The sequence below is a fragment of the Antechinus flavipes genome, chromosome 4 (assembly GCF_016432865.1).
Source record: "Antechinus flavipes isolate AdamAnt ecotype Samford, QLD, Australia chromosome 4, AdamAnt_v2, whole genome shotgun sequence".
NCBI classification, from domain to species: domain Eukaryota; kingdom Metazoa; phylum Chordata; class Mammalia; order Dasyuromorphia; family Dasyuridae; genus Antechinus; species Antechinus flavipes.
The window spans coordinates 370,787,080-370,809,287 of NC_067401.1; the positions used below are offsets into that span (position 1 = coordinate 370,787,080).

The window sequence follows — 22,208 nt, forward strand, 5'->3', positions numbered from 1 at the left end:
TTTGCCATTATTCTTCTATAGAAGATCTGCCAAACACGGATTTTTTTTTTTAGCAATGTACCCTTTATCTTTCATTTTTGTCAGTGAAAGACCTTCTTTTTCCTAAGTGACATAGGATCCAAATATAATTCACATATAAAACTTTTTTCATTTTCTTTTGCTTCTGTGCTAATTTATAAACCAAATACACAACTGATGACTTTAGCCATTTAAAGTAACAGCTCAGTCAGGATCACTTTCCTCAAAAGCTCTCTAGAATTAAAGGGGATAGATGCCAACGTGAAGCAGCAGATCATACTCTAGAAAGCATGCCCACATGACTACCGCATAAATACATACATGCACATACTATAATCTTTATATTTAGTTTCATATATTTTAAAAACATAGTCTTCAAAAATATAACTGAATGTTTATGAGTGGAAATGGTGTCAAAGAAATGGGACTGGTAATAGACAGATAGCTAGAACAAGAGATATAGATACAGAGGTAGAGAGAGATATAGACACACACACACACATACACGCACACACACAAATATGTCAGACACACAATACAAATAAGCAAAACAGTCCCTCTACCACAAAAATATTTATGCAATATTGGGGAAAGAAAATATATTAAAGGAATTTGAAGAACAAGGGGAAGTGTATATTTAGAAATAGTTATGACATAACCCTAGCCCAAAGTAAGACAAAATGAGAGCTTACATCTAAGAGCCTGTTGTTCTAGGCTCTGAGTTTCTGGATTTAGGGGAAGAGATATGAATGTATAGCCTGAGTGCACATGGCCTTGTTTGAACATAGTACCCAGAAAGTGACATATAGCTATTTCTCTGCTATATCTCCTGGTAAAACTTTTGGATTTCACAAAATAAAGAATGGGATCAACTAAAATGATAAAAGAAGAGGTTCCTTTGGTACTAAGCAAAGACATAACTAGGATTACTTGATGAAAAATTAATCCTAAAATGTAATTTTTCATTCAACTGACAATATGTTGAATGGCATAAATTAAGATGAAAGAAGTGAAATGAAGGAAGCAGAGACAAGGACTAGATCATGTTCCAGGAGCCACAGCCAGGAAGAAGTCCAAATGTGTATTAGTAGTAGCGCTGATTGTGAAATTGACTTTACCAGAAGATTCAATTCCATTCAGCAAATATTTTACTAAGTATTATATACAACAACATAATGTTGAAAATAGAGTGAAAGTCTGTCTGGAATGGTGAGTCACTAAAGGGGAATAATGTACAGCAACATGGAAAGTTAATTGATGCTTTAATTAAAAAAAAAGTTTATATGTGATCCTAGAGATAATAGGGATTGATTCTTGAGAAGAAAGTAGCATAAAGTCAAATCTGTGTTTCAAAATTATTCCTTTTGATCAAAAATGCTATCCATACCCACAGAAAGAACTGATAATGTCTGAATGCAGATTGAAATGTAACATATATGTATATATATATGTATATATATACACATATATAATATTTTTACTTTATTTTTGAGTTTTTTATCTACTTTTTCTTATATAACATGACTTATTCAAATGTTTTGCGTGACTATACATGTATAACCTATAACGACTTGCTTGCATTCTCAATAGGAGAAGAAGGTGGGAACAGAAGAAAGGAGAGAATCTGGAACTCAATTATTATAAAAAATTTCAAAAAAGTTTTTATATGTAACTGTGGAAAAATACTGAACTAAAAACAAAAATCAAACATAAAAAAAGATAAGTCCACAAGATACTGAGTTACAAATCAGAGTAGCATGCACCCAGTTCAGGGTTTAACATAACTACAACAATGAACAAAATCTGCCTTCTACCATTCTGCTTCTTTTAAAAATCAGTTAAAACAAAATAAAATGGTTTTCATAAAATGAAAGCTCCTATGAGAGCTAGTCAGCTACTTAATTTGGAAGGGCTTGTCAAAGGCCAGGAGAATCGAATGGCCCATTGAACCTACGACTAAAGCAGCCCATTAGAAACCTTAAATGTCCTTGTTAATCTCAGTGCTGTTCTGGAGCTTCCTGAAGAAAAGGCTAAGATCTGAGACAGAAACAAATAATTTTTCAATTTGATTTTCCTTTGATTTTGAAGAAGGTCAATCCCTAAACTTATAAATGTCTATAATTCTCTGATCTACAGCCTTGTCTTCTGAGCTGTTTCCTACAAATGCTACAATTTTTTTTTTTAAATAAGAAAAAAGCTTCTTTCTCCCTATCCCAAATAAATGAACATGCCATTCATGTTTTCCTTAGTTCAAAATCCCTGATGTCAGTATTTTGTCCCAGGCCTTTTAAGAGGTCCCATGCTTCCCTTTCCCAGATGACCTGGTCCCTTGATCAGGTTAGCTGCCTTTGGAGCACCTGCTTTCTCCCTGCTTAAGCACTTTTTGAGCAGAGAGGCTCACAAGTGCCAGAGTGAGGGAGCCATTCCTGTTTTATTATCTGCTTCAAGGTCACACAGCATACGGTGCAGCTAATTGTAAGTACAGGTTTTACACAGAACACAATTACTGGTTGGAATTTGGAACGATCATTCTCTGAAATACTGAACAAATAATACAAGTAAAACTCACCTTCGAGACCGACCAATTAGTCTCTAGTAGCCACGTGTTTTTCATCACAAAAATCTTCCAGTTGACCTGCATGGATATTTTTAGATTCATTTTAGGGAATATTAAAATCTGGGAGGTGGACTGATTGGGTATTGGGTACATATAATGCTGCTACTTTTAAAATATTTTTTTTAACATTGATCCCCCCATTTTTAAATTTTAGTTTGACTCGGTTGCTGAAATATCTGATGTGTCAAGTAATGTCACTTTGAAAAGCTACACAATGCACTTTGAGGTATCAGTATGCTGTGCCCTCACAATCACCATAGTGTGTATGCATGACTCTTTTGCATGGTGTGCTCATTGCTCTGTGAAGAGTAGCTAAAACCTAAATGATTTGCCACCCCATGTAGCTAAGGTTTTAAATACAGAGACACTGTACAGAGACACTGAAGGGATATTAAATTAAAAACAAAACAAAACCCCAGAGACGCTGCTTTAAAGAACATTGCTAATAGGAAGATAATATACCAGCACAGATCACTATAATCAATATCATATAATAAGTGTGTTATGTTATGAAATAAAGTCTATGTGAGGTTAGGGGAAAGTTTGGGAAGAAGTGTGACCATGACCTCAAGTAAAAAGAAAAGTCTTCCCTGGAGGAAATGGAATTTAACTGGAACCATTAAAGGAGGTATGGATGTTGAAAAGAGAAATAACAGGAAGGAAAAAAGCATTTATTAAGCACCAGGTAGCATGCTAGGTGTTTATTTAGTCCTTACAACAAACCTGTAATGTGGATTCTAGTATTATATTCATTTTACAGATGAAAAAATAGAAGTTCAATGACATCCAGGATCAAGTATCCAAATATGTATTTGAATTCATTTTTACCTAACTAAAGACAGAGATCTGAAGGCACTGGGCATATGCTTATGTAGGGGGCTAAAGTGAGGAGGAAGACAGTGAAAAATCTAGCTTTTAGAAGAACAAAGTCACAGAGTAATAAGAAAGACTAACAATGTAGAGTAGTGCCCAGATGTGGAGGGATCCAAGCCAAAAATTATACAAAGGTAATATAATGTCTTGGGTTTCCAAGACATGTTCTAGATCCTAATTCTAGAGGTTTTGGCTATTTAGAAATGAAATCTGATTTGGCACTATTTCACTGGTCTTAGATCACAGAAGAGTAGAAGGGAATGAAACAGGATACCACTTTTACTCATAGGACCTAGAACCTGAAAGATGTGTTTTTTTCCTCTCATACCAACTGAAGGAAGGGCTGAACATAGCCATCAGTCAGACACGGGAGAATACTATTAACCTTGGCAGCACCGGGGACTTTAGCAGCCCAAGGAGACAAGTGTAGAGAGGGAACTGGCTATGGTGACATGCATGAAGAGATCACCTTGTTAAACCTGCAATGCAGCAAGCATTTGTCTCTGTGGGGAACAATAGCTGGGGCATCCCTTAATGAGTGTTCTGGGGTCTTAATGACACTTTTATCAGGCTTCTAATGTGACCATTAGCTTGTTATCTAACCTCTGTAGGAAGCACAGTGATAGCAAGTTACAGTTTCCAAGCTTTTTTAGGAGGATTCCAAGATGTAACAACAAATGATCCTTGACATACTTGGAGGTTTTCTTTTTAAGAGTATCACTAATAGAAACTTTCTTCCCAGGGAATGACTGATACAAAGATCCCCCGGACAGGGACTCCTATGAGTATTAGGAGCAACAGAAGCATGTCTGTCCTCCGCATTCCAAGCCAAAGCCAGATTAGTCGTACCTATTCCCAGGGTTCTCTGCATCGCAGTGTCAGTCAACTCATGGACATCCAGGACAAGAAAGGTTTAACTGATGACTCATTGTGGGAGACCATCATGGGCCATGACAGTGGATTGGTAAGTTGGTCTTTATGGCAGAACCAAAGCTGTAATTTGCTTTTGTTCATTTCATTCATTTACATGCCTCTTAAAAATAAAACAAAAACAGGTTGATATAACTATACAGTAAGGACCAAGGATGCATTAACATTACATCTAAAAAGATATTCTACATCATCCAAAGGATTCCTTTGTCACTAACTGTGGTATAGATAGGTTTTCCCAATTAAACACAGATGGACTGTTTCCCTTTTGCTTACTAGTGGACTTCAGTGTTGTATGCTATGGGGGAAAAGATCAGAAAACTCAAAGGGTTAAACATGGTGTATCTCCAAAAAATCTTTATAAGTTACAACAGATAATGGTGTTATTGACCCCATGGGCCATGTTTTAACAATTTTATTCCAACGGGTACACAGAATTAACTTCCAGCAGGTGTCACTATCAATGTGGGCTCACATGAACTGAGCAATGTTAAGTGTTCATCACAAGGATAGCTAAAAGAGGGCTGTCAAAATCCATCCCAAAATGCCTAGTCCATGGATGCCATAACTCTTCCCTTAAGGTAGAGGCTAATATAGTAGATAGATATTGGACCTGGAATCAGAAATACCCAAGTTTACATTCAGCCTCAGATACTTCCCAGCTATGTGACCCTATATATGTTGTTTAACTGCTCTTTCCCTTAGTTTCCTCATCTGTAAAATTGGTATAATAATAGCACTTACCTCCCAGGGTTATTGAACATAAAATGAGATATTTATAAAGTGTTTTACAAATCTTAGACCTCTATTTAATATACACATGATTTACAATTTAGAGTTTATGCAAGTGTTACCCTTCTTTTGTGAATGTAAATTGGTATTGCTTAATAGAAAATGTATGCATACATATATACATTAGTAAAAGTCTGGCAGCCCATCTAATATACCCCAATATATAGAGAACTGGATAAACTGTCCAATGAATATTAACCTGTTTTCTGAATGTTTTAGTATTTGGAAACTTCTTCAGAGCATTTAAGACTTAATTCAGAAATACAGGCTAGAAATAAACTTAATAACACATATTTTTTGCAATGAATTTCTTTAGGAGATAATGACCACCCAATGCAAAGGAAATAGAACCCCACATTCTGGAAAATTCTAGCCAAAGTCATGAGAACACTTTATAAGTCGATCTCACTTCCTTTGCCAACCAATTACATTGCTTAACGATCCCATCCATAGATCTGGGAATAGAATTAACATTATGTTTCGTTTCCCTACTAATCACTGCCATAGAACCACTGGCAAATCATGAAAATGGAAAATCTTTGCTGATACCTTAAGAGATAGGAGCTTTTTTACATTAAAAGATAAAATTGGAACTATCTCTGGTGCTGTTTCTTCCCTGTGAGGGAGTCTGCCATCGATAAATTTTCAGATCTCTCATCTACAATGCTTCAATATACTTTTAGAGAATATCTACCAACAAATCTCATTTGCATATATAACTAGAAGTCTAAGTTTTCTTTTCTTTCTTTCCTGATATAGATACTGGACAGATAGGTGTTGCAGTAAATAGAGTGGCCAGCATGGAATCAGAAAGACTGATTTCCTTGAATTCAAACTTAGTAACAGATACTATGTGACCCAGTCACTTCACCCTATTGCCTCAGTTCTCTTATCTGCAAAACGAGCTGGAGAAGGAAATGGCAAACCACTCTAGTATCATTGTCAAAAAACCCCAAAAGGGGATATGAAGACTTGTATGCTACTGAAACAATAAACAATGATAATGTGGATTCTGAATCACCACAAAATCACTTACTTAGAGAGATATTTGCTGTTAAGTATAAGAAATAATATAATTAGGAGAGATTTCTATTTGAGAAAAAATCCCATGGATTTTAGTGTTAAAAAATGTATACACATTACTTTCATGGCTCCTTAGCCTATGGGAGCAGAAGTGCTTGAATGCTAGTTTCTTCACCAAAACCTTCTTTCTTCCAAAACATTGGTTGTGCCATTATAATGCTTGACTGTTAGCTACTTAGTCTAATCTGTCTGAGAACAGGAAGGTCTTCTATACCATCTTCCAAATTGGTCATTCAGTATGTACTTGAAAATCTAAAAGGCGACAGGGGCCAATATCTCTTGAAATGACGATATTCAGATGGTTTACTGATATTCTCTAATAATTAGGGAGAGCCATCTCTAGTCATTCTAATCTATATCTAGCCACTGGACCCAGATGACTCTGGAGGGGAAAGTGAGGCAGTCTTGCCTCACTTAAATCCAATGAACATTCATGTCATGACATCATCTTACTGATGCCGTGGTCCTCTTGGAGAACAAAGGATAAACAATAACAATGACAGTTAACAGAAATGCTCTCTAAATGTGTTTCAATAATAATCTAGTAGTCCTACCATAACAAACACCATGCACAAAACTTAAAATTCTGGGGCTAAACTATGTAGTCGGTTCACTTGATATCCAAGTAAAATAAGGCTATTAATGGGACCCAAGCACTTCTCCATGGAATATGTCCTGATAGATTTGTGTACTCTCTGGTTTTGATTTTGGTACTTCCTTCATTGGCTTAAGTGCCAATAGCTGGAATACAGGTTTGTGAAAAAAGCTGTAAGCCATGGGTGAGAGTTTGTACTTTCTCTTTATGTAAAAAATATATCTAGTTTCCCTTGTGGTTCTTGACTTTTTTTTTTGGGGGGGGGGAAGGCAATTGGGGTTAAGTGACTCATCCAGAGTCACACAGCTAGTGTTAAGTGTTTGAAGCTGGATTCCTTATAGTTCTTAAGAGCATTCCTTTCTTCCCATTCTGTCCCAGGAAGGGATTAAGGAGGTCAGAGGCTTAGCCTAAATGTATTTTTTAAAATAATTCTTTCTTTTTAGAGATCTTGCACCTTGGGTCTTTGATGAGACATTATTATGCAGGAAGGATTCTCAAGGATGACAAATCCATCATGAGCTCATAACTTTTCTGGACAAGATAGTCTGTTAGCCTTAGGAATGCAAGATTAAGGCAGTGCACTAAGACATTCTTAACAGAAACTGTACATATGTGTATATAATTTTCTTATTCTATTTCACATGATTTCCTAACAAAAATCATATATATTGTTAAAGCACACATATATAGAGGGTATAGCACTCCCATTTGTTGATCTCAACAACTTTAAGCCAATATCTCTGTTAATAACAAATTAGGATATGAATCGGTTTTTATATTTGGTACTTTGCTCAGAAAGGAAAAAAGAAGACAACTGAGAACTTACTAAGTGAAGGAAAAGGTATTTTCAATACCTTTTTTTATCCATATGTTTCAACAGTTAATTGATAAGCATAAGACAAGGAGAAATATCTATCATATCTTTCAAAGCTGCTGCTGAGAAATAGAAATTTTTAGTAGAACTTTTCTTATAACTGTGAGAACTCTTCTTAAGAGTTAACTTATATAGATATATAGATAACTTATCTATATGTTGTTGCTTTCATTTTTTCAGTTCTATCCAACTCCTCATGACTCAACTTGGGATTTTCTTGGCGGTATAAGATTTACTAAAGTGATCTGCCATTTCCTTTTCCAACTTATTTTACAGATGAGGAAACCAAGGCAAACAGTTTCCAACTGTTTCTGACTGCAAGTCCAATATGCTATTTACTATTTCACCTTGCTACCCAATTCCTCAACTGGGCAGACTTTGAAATGCTTAGAGATAATGACACTACACACAAATCTTTTCTCCAGGCTCAACATCTCCACTTCCTTAACTGAATGTCATATGGCATAGTCCCTTCATCATCTGAATAACCTTCCTGTAGGCAAGTCATATATTATAACCTGATTCCTTAAAAATACCTCCTACAATGTGATATTCAGATATGAATAAAGCACTCTGAAAGTTGTCTGATCAATGCAAACTACAGTGAGATTATCAATGTCCTTATGCCCAGTATGTCTTTTTAAAATTTAATTTATTTTTTAAAGATTGAGTGTTCTAATCTCATCAAGGCTAGAAAGCATGGGTTTTATTCAGAGGTCATTTTCTACTATTACTTGACGAAAGAGCTTTGAAATGTACTGTTTGATATGGGCGAGTTCTACCCTGCCTTAAACTATATTCTGGCTTTCTATTCCTCATTGCTTACCTTAAAATGTTGAACTTGGCATAGATAATCAACTGGTATAACGCACTACAGCTCAGCATTCCCAAATCCAAAAAATATGCCAATGTTTAACCTTCCCACCAGATGGAGTTCCCAAGTCCAAGAAATATGTTGGTTTTAGCCTTCCCATTAGCTAGAGTTACAGATATGCACCACCACACTCGTCTCTGTGCTTTTGTTTTTAGCCTAAGATTTTCTTAATTTTGGGGGCTCCCAAAATGTTAAAAGAATTTCTATAAATATTTTATAAAAATTTGAAAGCAATTGCCCATTATCCCCTTTCCCCAAAAAAAAACCTCCACAACATTTTAGATAGACCTTCTATAACTTTTAAGCTTTATGCTGGATAATTTCTCTTTCCTAGAGTACTTTCCTCACTACCTACTCACATCCTACCCATTCTTCCAGTTCTAGCCCAAATTTTAAATCCTCTATGACATTTTTTCCTAATCATTCCTGCCCTTACAACTACTTGATGGATTTTAATGAATTTCATAGACTAAATAAAATACTATCCCATAACTGTGAATTTTTTTTTTTTCCCAGTATGTGGATGATGAAGATCTGATGAATGCTATCAAGGGTTTCAGCTCCGTGACTAAAGAACACACCACATTTACAGATACTCATTTGTAACAGATGAAGAAAACATTCAAGATAAAGAACTGAATTATTGTGTGCCACACCTTAGAGTTTCTCAGTTATGACTTGTGTGTGTCCTTAATTTTCATTAACATAATTTGGGTTGGGTTTTTTTATTTTTTATTTTGGGAAGAGATGATGATTATTTGGTTGTTAGTATCCTGGCTAGGCTTAGTCTAGAAATAAATCCTTCTCTTGTGTTAGTGAAATGAAGGCCAATGCCTTTTATGCATATTTACTTCGGGTCCATGTGTTTTGTCAGTGACAGAGTAATGTATATTTTTACTGGTCTGGATTTGTCATAGAAGCATAGAGGCACTGCAGTAGAATAATAATTTATTTCTGTGGCTTAGTTTGAATCTATGTCAAAAGACAGTATGAAGAAATTCCCAATAAAGTTGAAGCCAAACAACATGACCTAAAGTTACCCAGGGTAAGTAAAGGCAGCACAATTTTCTTGAAGGAGATAATACTATCCCTGTTTCTCTTATGAACCTCACACCTCTCTCATTCCATAGGGCCAAATATAGACAACTAAGAACCCCAAGAGTCAGTCAAAATTACTAAAACCTAACAATTTTCATACAGAATGAATAACCACTTTAAATATTAGCAAAATCTCACATAAACTGGAGTCATTCTTCACTTAGCCCAAGTATGGGTTCCACTATTTTAGGCAAAACCTTTTTTTGGAAAGACTTAGAGCTTTTTGACAGAGCATCATACAATTTATAATACATCTGTCTCTATCTCTGCTTTCAAGAATCCTTTTAAAATCTGAAAACTAAATAGCCAATTTATGCACTTCAAAGACAAAATGAGTGTTTCAACAGAACCACCTCTACTTGAACTGTAACCAATGTTTCTATTTCATAGTATATCAACATATAATGTTGAGACTGCAATTAGGGAAGTTATCATAAAAAATCTGACAATGTACTGAATGTTGGAGTACACTAACATCTACAATTTAGCAGATTTCAAATGGCAACTGCAGATCTGTTTGTAATATTTCATCAGCTTGATCATTGTAGGCAGAATTAAATAGGAGAAAAATATGTGCAAACCTTCTTCTAGCTTTGAAATGAATATAATTGCTTAAATTATAGTATGTACATAAAACTACAAGATTATCCATATGCTTCAATGAGCAATACTTAGAAAACCATTGCAAAATACTCTTTCATGCCTTTCAGAGAGTAAGTCTTATCCCTTAAGTTGCAAATGACATGCAAAATAGACCTATTATTTTCTATAGCTCCTTAAAGGTTCCTATCACCTGTTCTGTATCTTAATGACAACGTTTTTGTTTGGGAAAAATAGGATAACTAGTTTTAATGACTTGGAAAGATATAACTACTTTTGCTTAAGTTTTCATGATCAGGGTGGGAAAAAGAAAAGATTTTGTCTAAATTTTAATGGTCAATGTCTCCTGAATAATTCTCACAGTTGTATTGCAGAACTAAATGAATGTATATTCAGAATTAGCTACCTTGGGAAAGAAAATTCTAGGCCACTGAGCAAAGACTGCAGGGTTTTAAAGTTCTTGGTAGGTACTTCTTACGTCTTACACTCCCCAAGAAAAATGCAGGCAGCTTCATAATAGGTAAATGCTTGTTCTGTGATATTTTACTTGTATTCTTTCATAAACCAAAGCAGCTTCTTGGATCGATCCCCACCACATACTGATTGAATCCTCAACCCTCATAGGCAATAAGCACTCTCAACTAAAGATATGTCAAAACACAGCCTGAAACTATTGTTTGCATCAGCCCTGGTTCCCTCTAAAGCCTGGTTACAGCCCATGATGTAAGACAGGAAGCTTGGAATCATGGTGAGAGCTATCCTTGGAGCCATAAAAACTTGGGTTATTTTCCTGTCTATGATTTGATTTGAAATGAGTTCAAAATGGGGGCAACAAATACAATTGCTATTACTGTGGTAATAACACCTACATTTCACTCAATTCCCTCTCACTCAATTCTCTCTCACACTGTGGGGAATGCATTCCCTTAGCTAAGTATGAAGAAGAGACTTTGCTTCCCTATGCACCTTTCAAAAGAGACTTTTGTCTGATTCAAAAAAAAAAATCACCATCTTAAAAGTGGTCTGTGAACACTTATAAAACTGTATGGAGTACTCTCTCCGATGGAGAATCTTTTCCTATTCTAGAAGAATAAATCAGCTTAGAAACAAGTCAACACAAAGCTGTCTATTTGTGCATAAGCTGGACAGATTGTCATCATCACCCTGTAAGATATACAGATGATTATTTTCTCTGACTCTTTGTCCCAGTCAGTCATCAAACATTTATTAAGCACTTATGTGTGAGGCACTATGTTAAGCACTTAGAATATGAAGAAAGGTAAAAACTGTCCCTGCTCTCAGATATTTCCATTCTAATTGGAGAGACAATTCATGGATGCATACAAGATACTGGGGAAGGAAATGGCAACTCACTCCAGTATTTTTGCCAAGAAAATCCTAACTGGAATAATTGAGTCAGATGTGACTGAAAATGACTGAACAATGAAAACATACAAGATTTATCCAAAGCAAATAGAAAGTAACCTTAGAGACAGTCACACCAACATTGTTAAGTTTTCAGTGTCAACATTTATACCTTATGGATGGGCTACAAATTAAGGTTTGATTTATTATTTTCTTAATTGACTAGTTATGAGAAAGTGATGGAGAAGAAAATGTGGTGTTTTGGGAGATCTAGTTGTTAAACAATTACCAACACAACTCTGGTCAGAGGGGAAGACTATCTATATTCTAAACTTCTTATTATGTCAGTTATTGCTTTGGCAATCTGATAAACTCAGAATGCTTAAATATATATATATATATATAAACATTAAATGCAATTGCAAAGGAAATCAATTATATGCAGTTCAGTTCAATAAACATTAAGCACCTAAGTGCTAGGTACTGTGCAAAGCACTAAGGATATCAACAAATAAATAAATAATTTTAAAAAGAGCTTGCCATACAGTCTAATGAGAGTAATGAGAGAAAACAACACATAAAAGTTGCAAAGGGAGTGAGGTGAGACCAACAGGGAGCACCTGGTGGTGAAGTCATGATGTTTCATGAATTAAAGTAAAACAGAGGTATTGAAAGAAAATACCTTAAGGAATTATCTTTAAAATTGTGAGCCCTTGATAAAGGAATGCTTTGGGAAAAGTTTAATGCTCTACTTTACAATACTTCAATCAGAAGGGAGAGGCTACTGAGAGTGAGCTGAAGTGTTGTCAAAACTTGAATCAGTCTGCTTCAGGTAATCAACTTAGGGGATTGAATTGAAGCCAATCTAAGCTACTGACAGAAAACTGAGTTAAAAATTTATTTTTAAAGATAGAATAAAGATACTAAAATATTTCTAAAGAAGAGTCATAGATTCCATGGTAAAAGCCGTGGAAGGCTGGGAGACCTTCTGTAGAGGGTATTATTTGAGCTGGGTCTTCAAGAAAGCCAGGGAATCCAAGCAGAGGAGGGAAGGAGACAAGCATTCTAAGCTTGGGATGAGAGGCAACAAATGTAAAGTATGGAAACTGAAGTGGAGTGAAAAATAAATGAGCCAGTGTGGCTGGGTCATAGAAGAGTCTGTGAAGTATTAAAAGACTATAAAGTTTAGAGAAGTGTCAGGTAGTGGAAAGCATATCAAGGACTTTATATTTATTCCTGGGTATAACAAGGAGTCACTAAGGTTTGTTGGAAGGAGGACAAGAGGGAAGGGGAATTGATGCAGTCAGACCTGTGCTTTAGGAAAATCCCTTTGACAGCTATATGGAGGATAGAGTAAGGAAGAGATTGAGACTGAGAAGTTATTGCAGATAGTCTAGATAAGAGATATTAAAAGCCTGAACTAGCATGGTGGTTATGTGAATGGAGAGGAAACTATATAAGAAATTTTATTAATATAGAAACAATAAGATTTGGCATATGATTAATTATATGGGGCAAGCATGAGTTGCCAAGGATAACACCAAGGTTGTGAGCCTGAGTGATGGGGAAGTTGGTGATATCTTTTACTCCCTGGGCAGCAGGGTGGCACTGTGGATGAGATCTATACCTGCAGTTAAGAAAACTCAAATTCAAATTTGTCTTCTGATACTAGTGTGACCCTGGGTAAGTTATCTACCTCAGTTTCTCCAACTGTAAATGGGGATGATAACACCTTCCAGGATTGTTTGTGAAGATGAAATAAGATATTTGTAAAGAACTCAAGATAATGTCTAGAATAAAGTAGGTTCTTAATAAATACTTGTTCCCTTCCCCCTCTTCTAGTCTCAAAGTACCTTAAAAATACTGAGTATTATAATTTTTAGGATGTGTGATGAAATAACATGTATTTTTTCATAAACTTCAATAAAATTGATTAAATAAAAATGGATTGATATGCATGGTCACCAACATTCAGTGGACAATTTTTATCCTCTTTGAATGTAACTTCTTTATTACTATATTACTTACATTAATGTAAAAGGAACTAACTTGGTGGCATTTCAGGCTTCCTGATTCCAAGCTGGGTCTCCTATTATGCCACATTAATTGCCCCTATTTAGTATATGAATTATTAGAAGTTTCTTTTCTTTTTGAAAATAGGTATCCCTTAACTCATCTGGTCTGAGAATTCAGGGGCCACTCACAAACCTCACCTTACTTCTGATCAGCATGGAAGTTTTAATCTGTTCTATTTCCTACTTAGTTTGTTTTATCCTTCCTTGGACATCCTGAAGGTTCTCCACTCCTGAAAAACTCTCCAAATTGGTGCTGGACTTAAATGAGGACACTAATCATCTTTAATCCTACTGCAGCTCAGAATTTCCTAACTCAAGCAAACACTAGTCTCAGCATTCCTAATGGCAAGGACTCACAGGTGTGTACTATCATTCCTGACTAAATGTTTATTTTCAGTACAAAGATGGCATCCTGTAAATAAAGATATTCTAATTGTAGTCTGATTGGGAAAAAAATGTAGATTTAAATTATACAATATTTTCAACAAATATGGAAGTGTTTTATTAGCTGGATTTACAAATGATTTCTTTTAAATATGTGGTACAACTCATTAAAAAGATGTCGCAATGAAGTATGGAAGGACAAAGGGTACTGTGTGCCAATTATGAAAAAAGTCATCTTGGCCACAGTTCATATATAGTGTGGCATAATAACTAAGTAAATAGCTTTGTTTTATTTTCTTAAACACTAATGAATAAACACATACAGGAATAGAGAAAAGAGATATGTTGTTTGTAAACACTTAAAACTTTTTGCTCAATTTTGAATCATAGCCCCATTATTTTCAAAATTAGAAAAAAGTAAGTGCTTCCATTCAAAATAAATATTAACCTAACCAAATAAGGATAGACCTCAGGTGCATTTCTCTTATCTACTGAGGAAATGACTTTTAATTGATTTGAGGGATTCTTACTTTTTTTACCATCTAATTAGCTCCTGTCTCTTCAAAGTAAACATCACCCTCTTCATTTAGTGAAAACTTACACACTTGGAATGAACATTCTGTGCTAGTCCAGATTTAAAATGTGTGAGTTTTATCCTTTCATATAAACTTTGAAATAAGGGTAAAAGTGACGAAAAAGACAACCCTATCATGGGAAGTACAACTCTGGTCTTTCTTTTTTTCTGTACTAAAATATGGTTATGCTACCATCACAGATTTAGATCTAGAAACAACCTAGAAGCTATCTTAGTCCAACACCTTCATTTTCTAGTTGAAGTAAGTATAACTCAAAGAAGTTAGGCAGCATGTCCCCAGAAATACAGCTTGTGTCAAAAACAAGTAATGACCACAGATTTTATGTATTTGTGAGTACAATGTTCTATACCTTCTGCTATGCTGCTCCTCCAAACTCCTCCTTTTTAATTTCTCTGTGCACTTAATATTTATTTTTTTCTTCTAATTTTTTAATATAGACTTTTAATATTAAGGTCAGCTCACCATGTATGTATCAAAGCATATGATAAGCCTAATTTCTGCTAGATGGTTTTCCAGTTTTCCCAGTTTTTATCAAATAGAAAGTCTTTCCTTAGATAACTGATTTTTTTTTTCTGCTTAATGAACATTAGGTTATTGAGTTCCATTGTTTTGGAATCTTCTTTTTCTGTCCCACTGATCTATTTTGCTATTTTTTTTTAAATGACTGGAAGAGTTCTGATTCCTACTGCTTTATCTGGAAATATTATTCTTTTTTCACCTTCATCATTTCTCTGAATGTTCTAGATCTTTGTTTTTCCAAATTAATTTTATTATTTTAATCAAGTCCTATTAAATATTCCCCTGGCAATTTGAATGAAGCAACATTAAAAGTCTAAATTAAATTTGATATTATTATCATTTTCATTAACATGGTACAGTCATAAACACAAAATATTCCTTCAACCATTTAAGCTGTTCTTCATTTCATTAAGCATTTTGAAATTGAATCTGTATAATTCTTTTGTGTGCTTTGATAGATGGATCCCCAGGTATTTTATGCATTTTGTAGTTCTCTGGAATGAGATTTCCCTTTCTTCGTCTCCAATTTTGTTATCATTATTGGGTAGAAATACAGTTGATTTTGTAGGCTCATTTTATAGCCTGCAATGTTATTTAAGTTATCATGTCAATTAATGTCTTTGCTTATTCTTTAAAAAGTTTCAAATATATCACTTAGTATTAGCAAATAGGAATACTTTTATCCCCTCTTTACCAATCCTTATACTTTCCTTTCTCACTTATTATTGTAGCCATACCCAGAATTCTGTCACATAGGACAGCATTGTTTTATACCTCTAATCACTGGAGGTGATTAATATATCCTCATTGCACATGATGCTTGTTTTTGGCTTTAAATTAATGATTTTAATAAAAAAAAGAATCTTTCTATCCCTATACTTTGTAGGATTTTTAGCATAAATGCATGCTATATTTTGTCAAAAGCTTTTTCCCCCCTGAACCTATAAGCATAATCATGTGGTTAGGGGTATTTTGAGTTTTATATAAATAATTAGTTTGATAGCTTTCCTTATGGTGAACCATCGTTACATCCCTGGTATAAATCAAAACTGTTCATAATGAAAGATTTCTTAGGGGGAAAAATGCCATTATTGGACAAGATTATATTTAAAATTTTTGAATTGATATTAATACATTTGGTTCATTCTTTACTGGTTAAATAGTATAACTATGTTTGTTTCATAAAGAGACTAACATAGAATTATTTCTAAATTTTAAGAATTTGTGTCATATGGGCATTGGTTTTTAAAAGTTTGGTAGTATTCCCTTATGAATACCTTAGGACCCCCATCTAGAAAAATACTTTTACTTCATCCTTTTATGACCAATATCTGCCTCTCCCTCTCTGTCTTCCTCCCTGTCTGACCCTCTGTCCATCTCTCTCTTCCTGTTCCTTTCTTTTTTCTCCCACTGCCTTTTGAAAATTCCTTTTGAACTAGATTCTATTTCCTCTTCTGAAATTTTCTGTCCTGATAGTTTAGAGATTTCATATGTTTTTAAAATATTCCTCTATTTCTTTTTTGTTCCCATATTTGTTAGTAGGGTCTAACAGATTCTGATTATTCTTTATTTTTCTTCTGCTTTTCTGTAATTTCACTTTTCTCATTTGTTATTTTGATTTGATCTTCCACCTTTCTAATCAGATTAGCTAAAAGTTTGTATATTTTATTAATTTTTTCAAAGAACCATTAATCTTAAATGTTATTTATATTTCTTGTTTCCATTTATCTCTTTCTTCTCTTAATTTTAATAACAGGTTTTTATTCTGATTTTAGTTTCATCTATTGGCTTTCTAATTTTTTAAATGAATATTAAATTTATTAATCCTTCTATTATATTAATATGTTTGTAAAGGGGGACTGCATTAGCTACATCCCAGAAATGCTAGTATGTTATTTCATCATTATTAATTCCTTTCATAGAATGTTGCTCCTATGTTATGTCTTTAATCCACTCATTAAGATCTTATTAAATCTCTATTTGATGTTATTTGTAATTGCTATTTTTATTGTATTATGGTCTATAAAGAATTTTTCTTTTACAATTTTCACCTTTTTTATCAGTTCCAATAGAGCAGTAATGAATTGAACCAGCTACACGTAGCAAAAGAACTCTGGAAGATGACTATGAACCACTACATAGAATTCCCAATCCCTCTATTTTTGTCCGCCTGAATTTTTTATTTCCTTCACAGGCTAATAGTATACTATTTAAAAGTCCGATTCTTTTTGTACAGCAAAATAACTGTTTGGACATGTATCCTTATATTGTATTTACTTTATATTTTAACAGATTTAACATGTATTGGTCAACCTGCCATCTGGGGGAGGGAATGTGGGGAAGGAGGGGAAAAAAATTGGAACAAAAGGTTTGGCAATTGTCAATGCTGTAAAATTACATGCATATAACTTGCAAATAAAAAGCTATAAAAAATTCACATTTTTTGCATTTGTTTGCAATATTTCTGTATACAAATACAAGATATAATTTTTGTAGAAATTCCCTGTAGTGTCAAGAAATACATATATTCATTTGCAGTTTCATTTAAGGAAGTATTTAAATGCTAGTTACTCCAATAACTTGTTTGATTTTCTATTTTCCCTTTTGCTTATCTATTAGATTTATCCAAAATTTAGTAGGAATTATCTGCCACTATTATGTTACTAAGTATCCTTGAAACTCAGATATTTATGAATTGGATGCTAAAACAATCGAAGAACTAGGCTTAATAATTTAACTTTTTGTTGTCCATGGTTCCTTTCAGCATAGTATCTTTATTCTTAAATTTTTGAATGTTTTTGCTTTCCCTGATAGCCTAATTGATTTTACTGTTTCTGGATTCACTAGATGTACAATTTTCTTTTTCCAGCCTCTCACTTTTATTCTCTATATGTCTGTTTTTAAAATAGAATTTATAATTCTGCTTTTTTTAACCAAATATGTCATTTTTCTTGACTTAAACTATTCATATTTAAAAGTAGAGTTAAGAATATATCTTCTTCCATTTATCCCTATTTTTTTTTTACTTTAGAATATTTTCTCTTCTACCATAAACAAGATACTCAAGGTATTCAGATAACTTTTAATTAGTTAAGCACTCCCATTCTATTCTATGTTTTCCAGCAGACTACCCGTTTATCCCCATTGTTAGATATTTTCCATCCCTTGCTGTCTACTGACTCATTTCCTATTGGTTACAAACAAGCTCATCTCTCCCCCATCTAGAAAAATGCCTTTACTTCATCCTTTCATGACCAATATCTGCCTCTCCCTCTCTCTTCCTCTCCTTTTTTTCCCCTCCCTCTCCCTCTCCTTCCACCTCCCCTTCACCCATCTTCCCCTCTCCCATTTGTAATGATCTCTTAATTATCAATTCTATAGTCTTCTCTCAATCTCCATTCTCCTTATCCTCTCTGCAGCCTTTATATTGTCGATCACCTTTTGTACATTGTTGATCATTGTAGTGTTTCAGAGTACCACTTCCTCCCGATTCTCCTCTTTCTCTGGCTCCGGATCCTCATCCATTTGCTCTCTAATCATAAGTGTCCCACAAAGTTATGTCCTGTTCCCTTTTCGCTTTTCCCTCTATAATACTTTCCTTGGTGATTTTACCAGCTATTTCTATGCTGTCACTTCTCAAATCTTCCTGTCCTGTCCAATCTACCATCCACAACTGCCTTTTAGTTATCTTGAACTGGATAGTAGACATCTTAAACTAAACATAGAACTCATTATCCTTCCTCTCAGTCCCTCAGGATCATAACATAGTGTGATGTCCTATTGATTTTACCTTTGCAACATCTCTCAGATATGTTCACTTCTCTCTTCTGAAAAGTCTCCACTCAGTACAGACCCTTATAACCTCAAGTCTGGACTAGTGCACTAGATTGCTAGTAGGTCTGCCTGCCTCAAATCTCTCCCCATTCTAATCCATCTTCCACTCAACCATGAAAGTAATTTTCCTAAAGCACAGATTCATGTCACATTCACTCCACATCAATTTCCAGTAGTCTTCAGGTTAAATACAAAAATATTATATTTGGCATTCAAAGCCCTTCTTAACCTAACTTGCTTTTACCTTTCCAATATTATGTGTTAATGCATATCACATACTCTTTGATCTAGTAACACTGACCTCCTGGCTGTTATCAACATCCACAACATTCTCCCCATGCTCTGCCTAATGTCTTCCCCAGTTTCAAGTCCCAACTAAAATATTTTTAATATGAATTAAATAGCCACTTTTTTTTTTTTTGGGGGTGGCAAGGCAATCAGAGTGAAGTGACTTATCCAGGGTCACATAGCTAGTAAGTGTCAAGTATCTGAGACTACATTTGACCTCAGGTCATACTGATTCCAGGGCCTATGTTCTTTCCTCTGTGCCATCTAGCTTCCCCATAAAGTCTCATCTTTTATCAGAAAACTTCCTTGACTCTTCTAGTGCATTTAGTCCCTATTCATCCTTTTAAGTAGTTTGTATCTATTTGTTTATATACTGCCTCTCTAGCTTTTTGCAGTTCCAGGCATTTAATAGGTGCTTAAATTTTTCTTTGACATTTGAATACTATCTCTTGAGTTATTTAATTTCTTTTTAAGATGTTCCTTCTCCCATCAGCTCTTTTCCCATCAGACTCTTCCCCTTCCTGTATCTTTCTTTCCCTTTGGGGGTTTTGCTTCCTTTTTTCTTGCTTGCTTTTATCTTTTTTTATTATTATTATTATTATTCTCTTCTCAGTAAAATTTCCTTTCCTTTCTTCTTCATTAGTTATTTTAAAATTCCATCTTCTGTATTTTCTTCTAGTTCTTTCACTTTCAACATTAATCTTCATTTTCTGTTGTTTCCAGACTTTTATTCTTTAATGCGTGACCTTATTTTAGTCTTACATTTTCTGCATTCATGAAATTAAAAATGTGAGATACATATTTTTGAGTTCTTTCTTTTTCTTCTTTCTTCTAAATGGTCATTCTTACTGCCTTGTAGAGCTTCCCAGCCCCTCTTCCTTTAAATACTTTTTTTTTCCTATAGGTGATGGTAGAATTCTTCCTATATCCTTGATTATATTATTCATTATTTGTTGTGTCCTGCTTTCTAGAGCTCCCTCCCCCACTCCATGCCAGAGTGATTAAAATATTATATCCTGCTTTCTAGAGACCCCAAATTGGGATGACAAAATGTACTGTGCTTTCTAGAGCCCCCATGGTGGGATGGTTAAAACACACCATCTTAGTGGAGAAGTGATGAGGCGGGACTCCTGAGGATGCTGGAAATATGGAGTTTGTTTATTCCTAGTTCTTTCACTTTTACATACCCTAATGCCCTTATGTAACCAAAGCAACACTATGCTTGTGTGTATATATTCTGCACATGGGACCACATAAAAAACTTGCTGTTGTATGTAGTTTGTCACCTGATTTTGATAGGGGAACCCCAATACTGTTTTGACATGGGGGGGGAACTCGAGAAATTCTCCTCATCTCTGCAAAAGACCCACTTCAGGGAATCAAGATAAAGTGGTTTCATTCTGTTATCTTGGTGGGACTAATTGAGCCCAGAACTGCTCATTCAATTGGAAAATTTCTATTTAATTTGAAGATCTCAGTCTGATTTCAATTCAAACTGCCCCCAGCCCTTAGCCAAGATAATATGTTTCAAATTCCTTAGAAAAAGGGACAACTTGGGGCACGTCCTTGCATAGGCCCAAAGCAGGAACATGCCATGCCAAGGAACCTCTCTCTCTCCTTGGCATAGCTGCCTGCGAGGACCCTCTACCTGCTGAGAAGACATTTTCTTTTCAGTGTCAGCCTCCATTTCCCTAACAGGGCCTTGCAGAGGGCCAAAGCAGGAATCATGCCACGCCAAGGGACTTTCCTTGGCATAACTGCCTGCAAGGATCCTCTGCCCGCTGAGAAGACTTTCTCTTTTTAGCATTAACCCCTCTTTATCTCTTTCACCTATTTCCCTAACAGGACTACACCCCTCTTTACCCCTCTGTTGGGATTTCTTTGCTAGTAACTTTATCTCTCTCTGAAGGGACCTTGCCATTGATGAAGTCAGTCTTCCTAGCAAAGTTCCAACAATAAACTTCTCTTGCCAGTCTAACTTCAGGTTCATTAATTCCTTCACAAAGAACCTCTGCGCTGACCAGAAGGGGTTCCCACAACTCACTGCCCTGTGCCAAACCTCATTAATATCACTCTGCTCCAATCACATCACAAGTTGTCACTGCCCCCTGAATTCTCAGGAAGGCTGAACCAGATATTGTCAGTAGGTTCCCAATGGGCTGAAGGGCAGAGTTCCCCCACTATCTGTGGTCCTCTACATCTCACCCTCTCTTTTGTTTTAATTGAAGCAGGTATATATCAGCAGTTAAATCCATCACCATGGGAGGAAGCACACGCAAGTTGAAATATCATACAAGCAAGTAGTAACACAAAAATATAAATAAACAAAATACTATAAAGATTTCCATGAGTCCCAGAAGGAAGGGGTAGAAATTAACTATCAATTCACAACCACAATACACATCCTTTAGCAGCCAAGAGATAGTCTAAAACCAATCTACTGTCCATCTCTTCATGTGTCAGGGAAACCAATGATTCCTGAAGGATTTTTAGTCCTGCATCAGTCTCATCAACAATTATTTTTGATGTTAATGGATTAACTGCCAGGCTCTTTCAGTGATGGGCACAGTCAGAGATGGAATCACCTAATATTTCTTGCGTCTTCTCTTTTGTTTCAAGGGTCTTCTCTTTTTTCACCTCTCTCTGATGGACAAGGCAGATACAGCTTGTTGGCACCCATTAGGTTCCTTCTCCATCTATTGAGACACAAGCAAACCCTCTCCCACAACCAGTTAACCTATCTGGTCCCTTCCATTCACCACTCTCTGGATCTTTCCACAGCACCTGGCAATT

The 22,208-nt window shown here is 35.1% G+C and overlaps 1 protein-coding gene across 1 annotated transcript in view; it reads left to right on the forward strand.

Moving 5' to 3' along the window:
- USH2A (usherin) overlaps nucleotides 1–9,908 on the forward strand; it is a 998,601-nt gene extending 988,693 nt beyond the window's left edge. The window contains exons 70-71 of the mRNA XM_051996749.1: nucleotides 4,251–4,472; nucleotides 9,173–9,908. Coding sequence (XP_051852709.1) covers nucleotides 4,251–4,472; nucleotides 9,173–9,262 — 312 coding nt within the window. The 3' untranslated portion in view covers nucleotides 9,263–9,908. The remainder of the gene's footprint in view (nucleotides 1–4,250; nucleotides 4,473–9,172) is intronic.
- The last annotated feature ends 12,300 nt before the right edge of the window (nucleotides 9,909–22,208 follow it).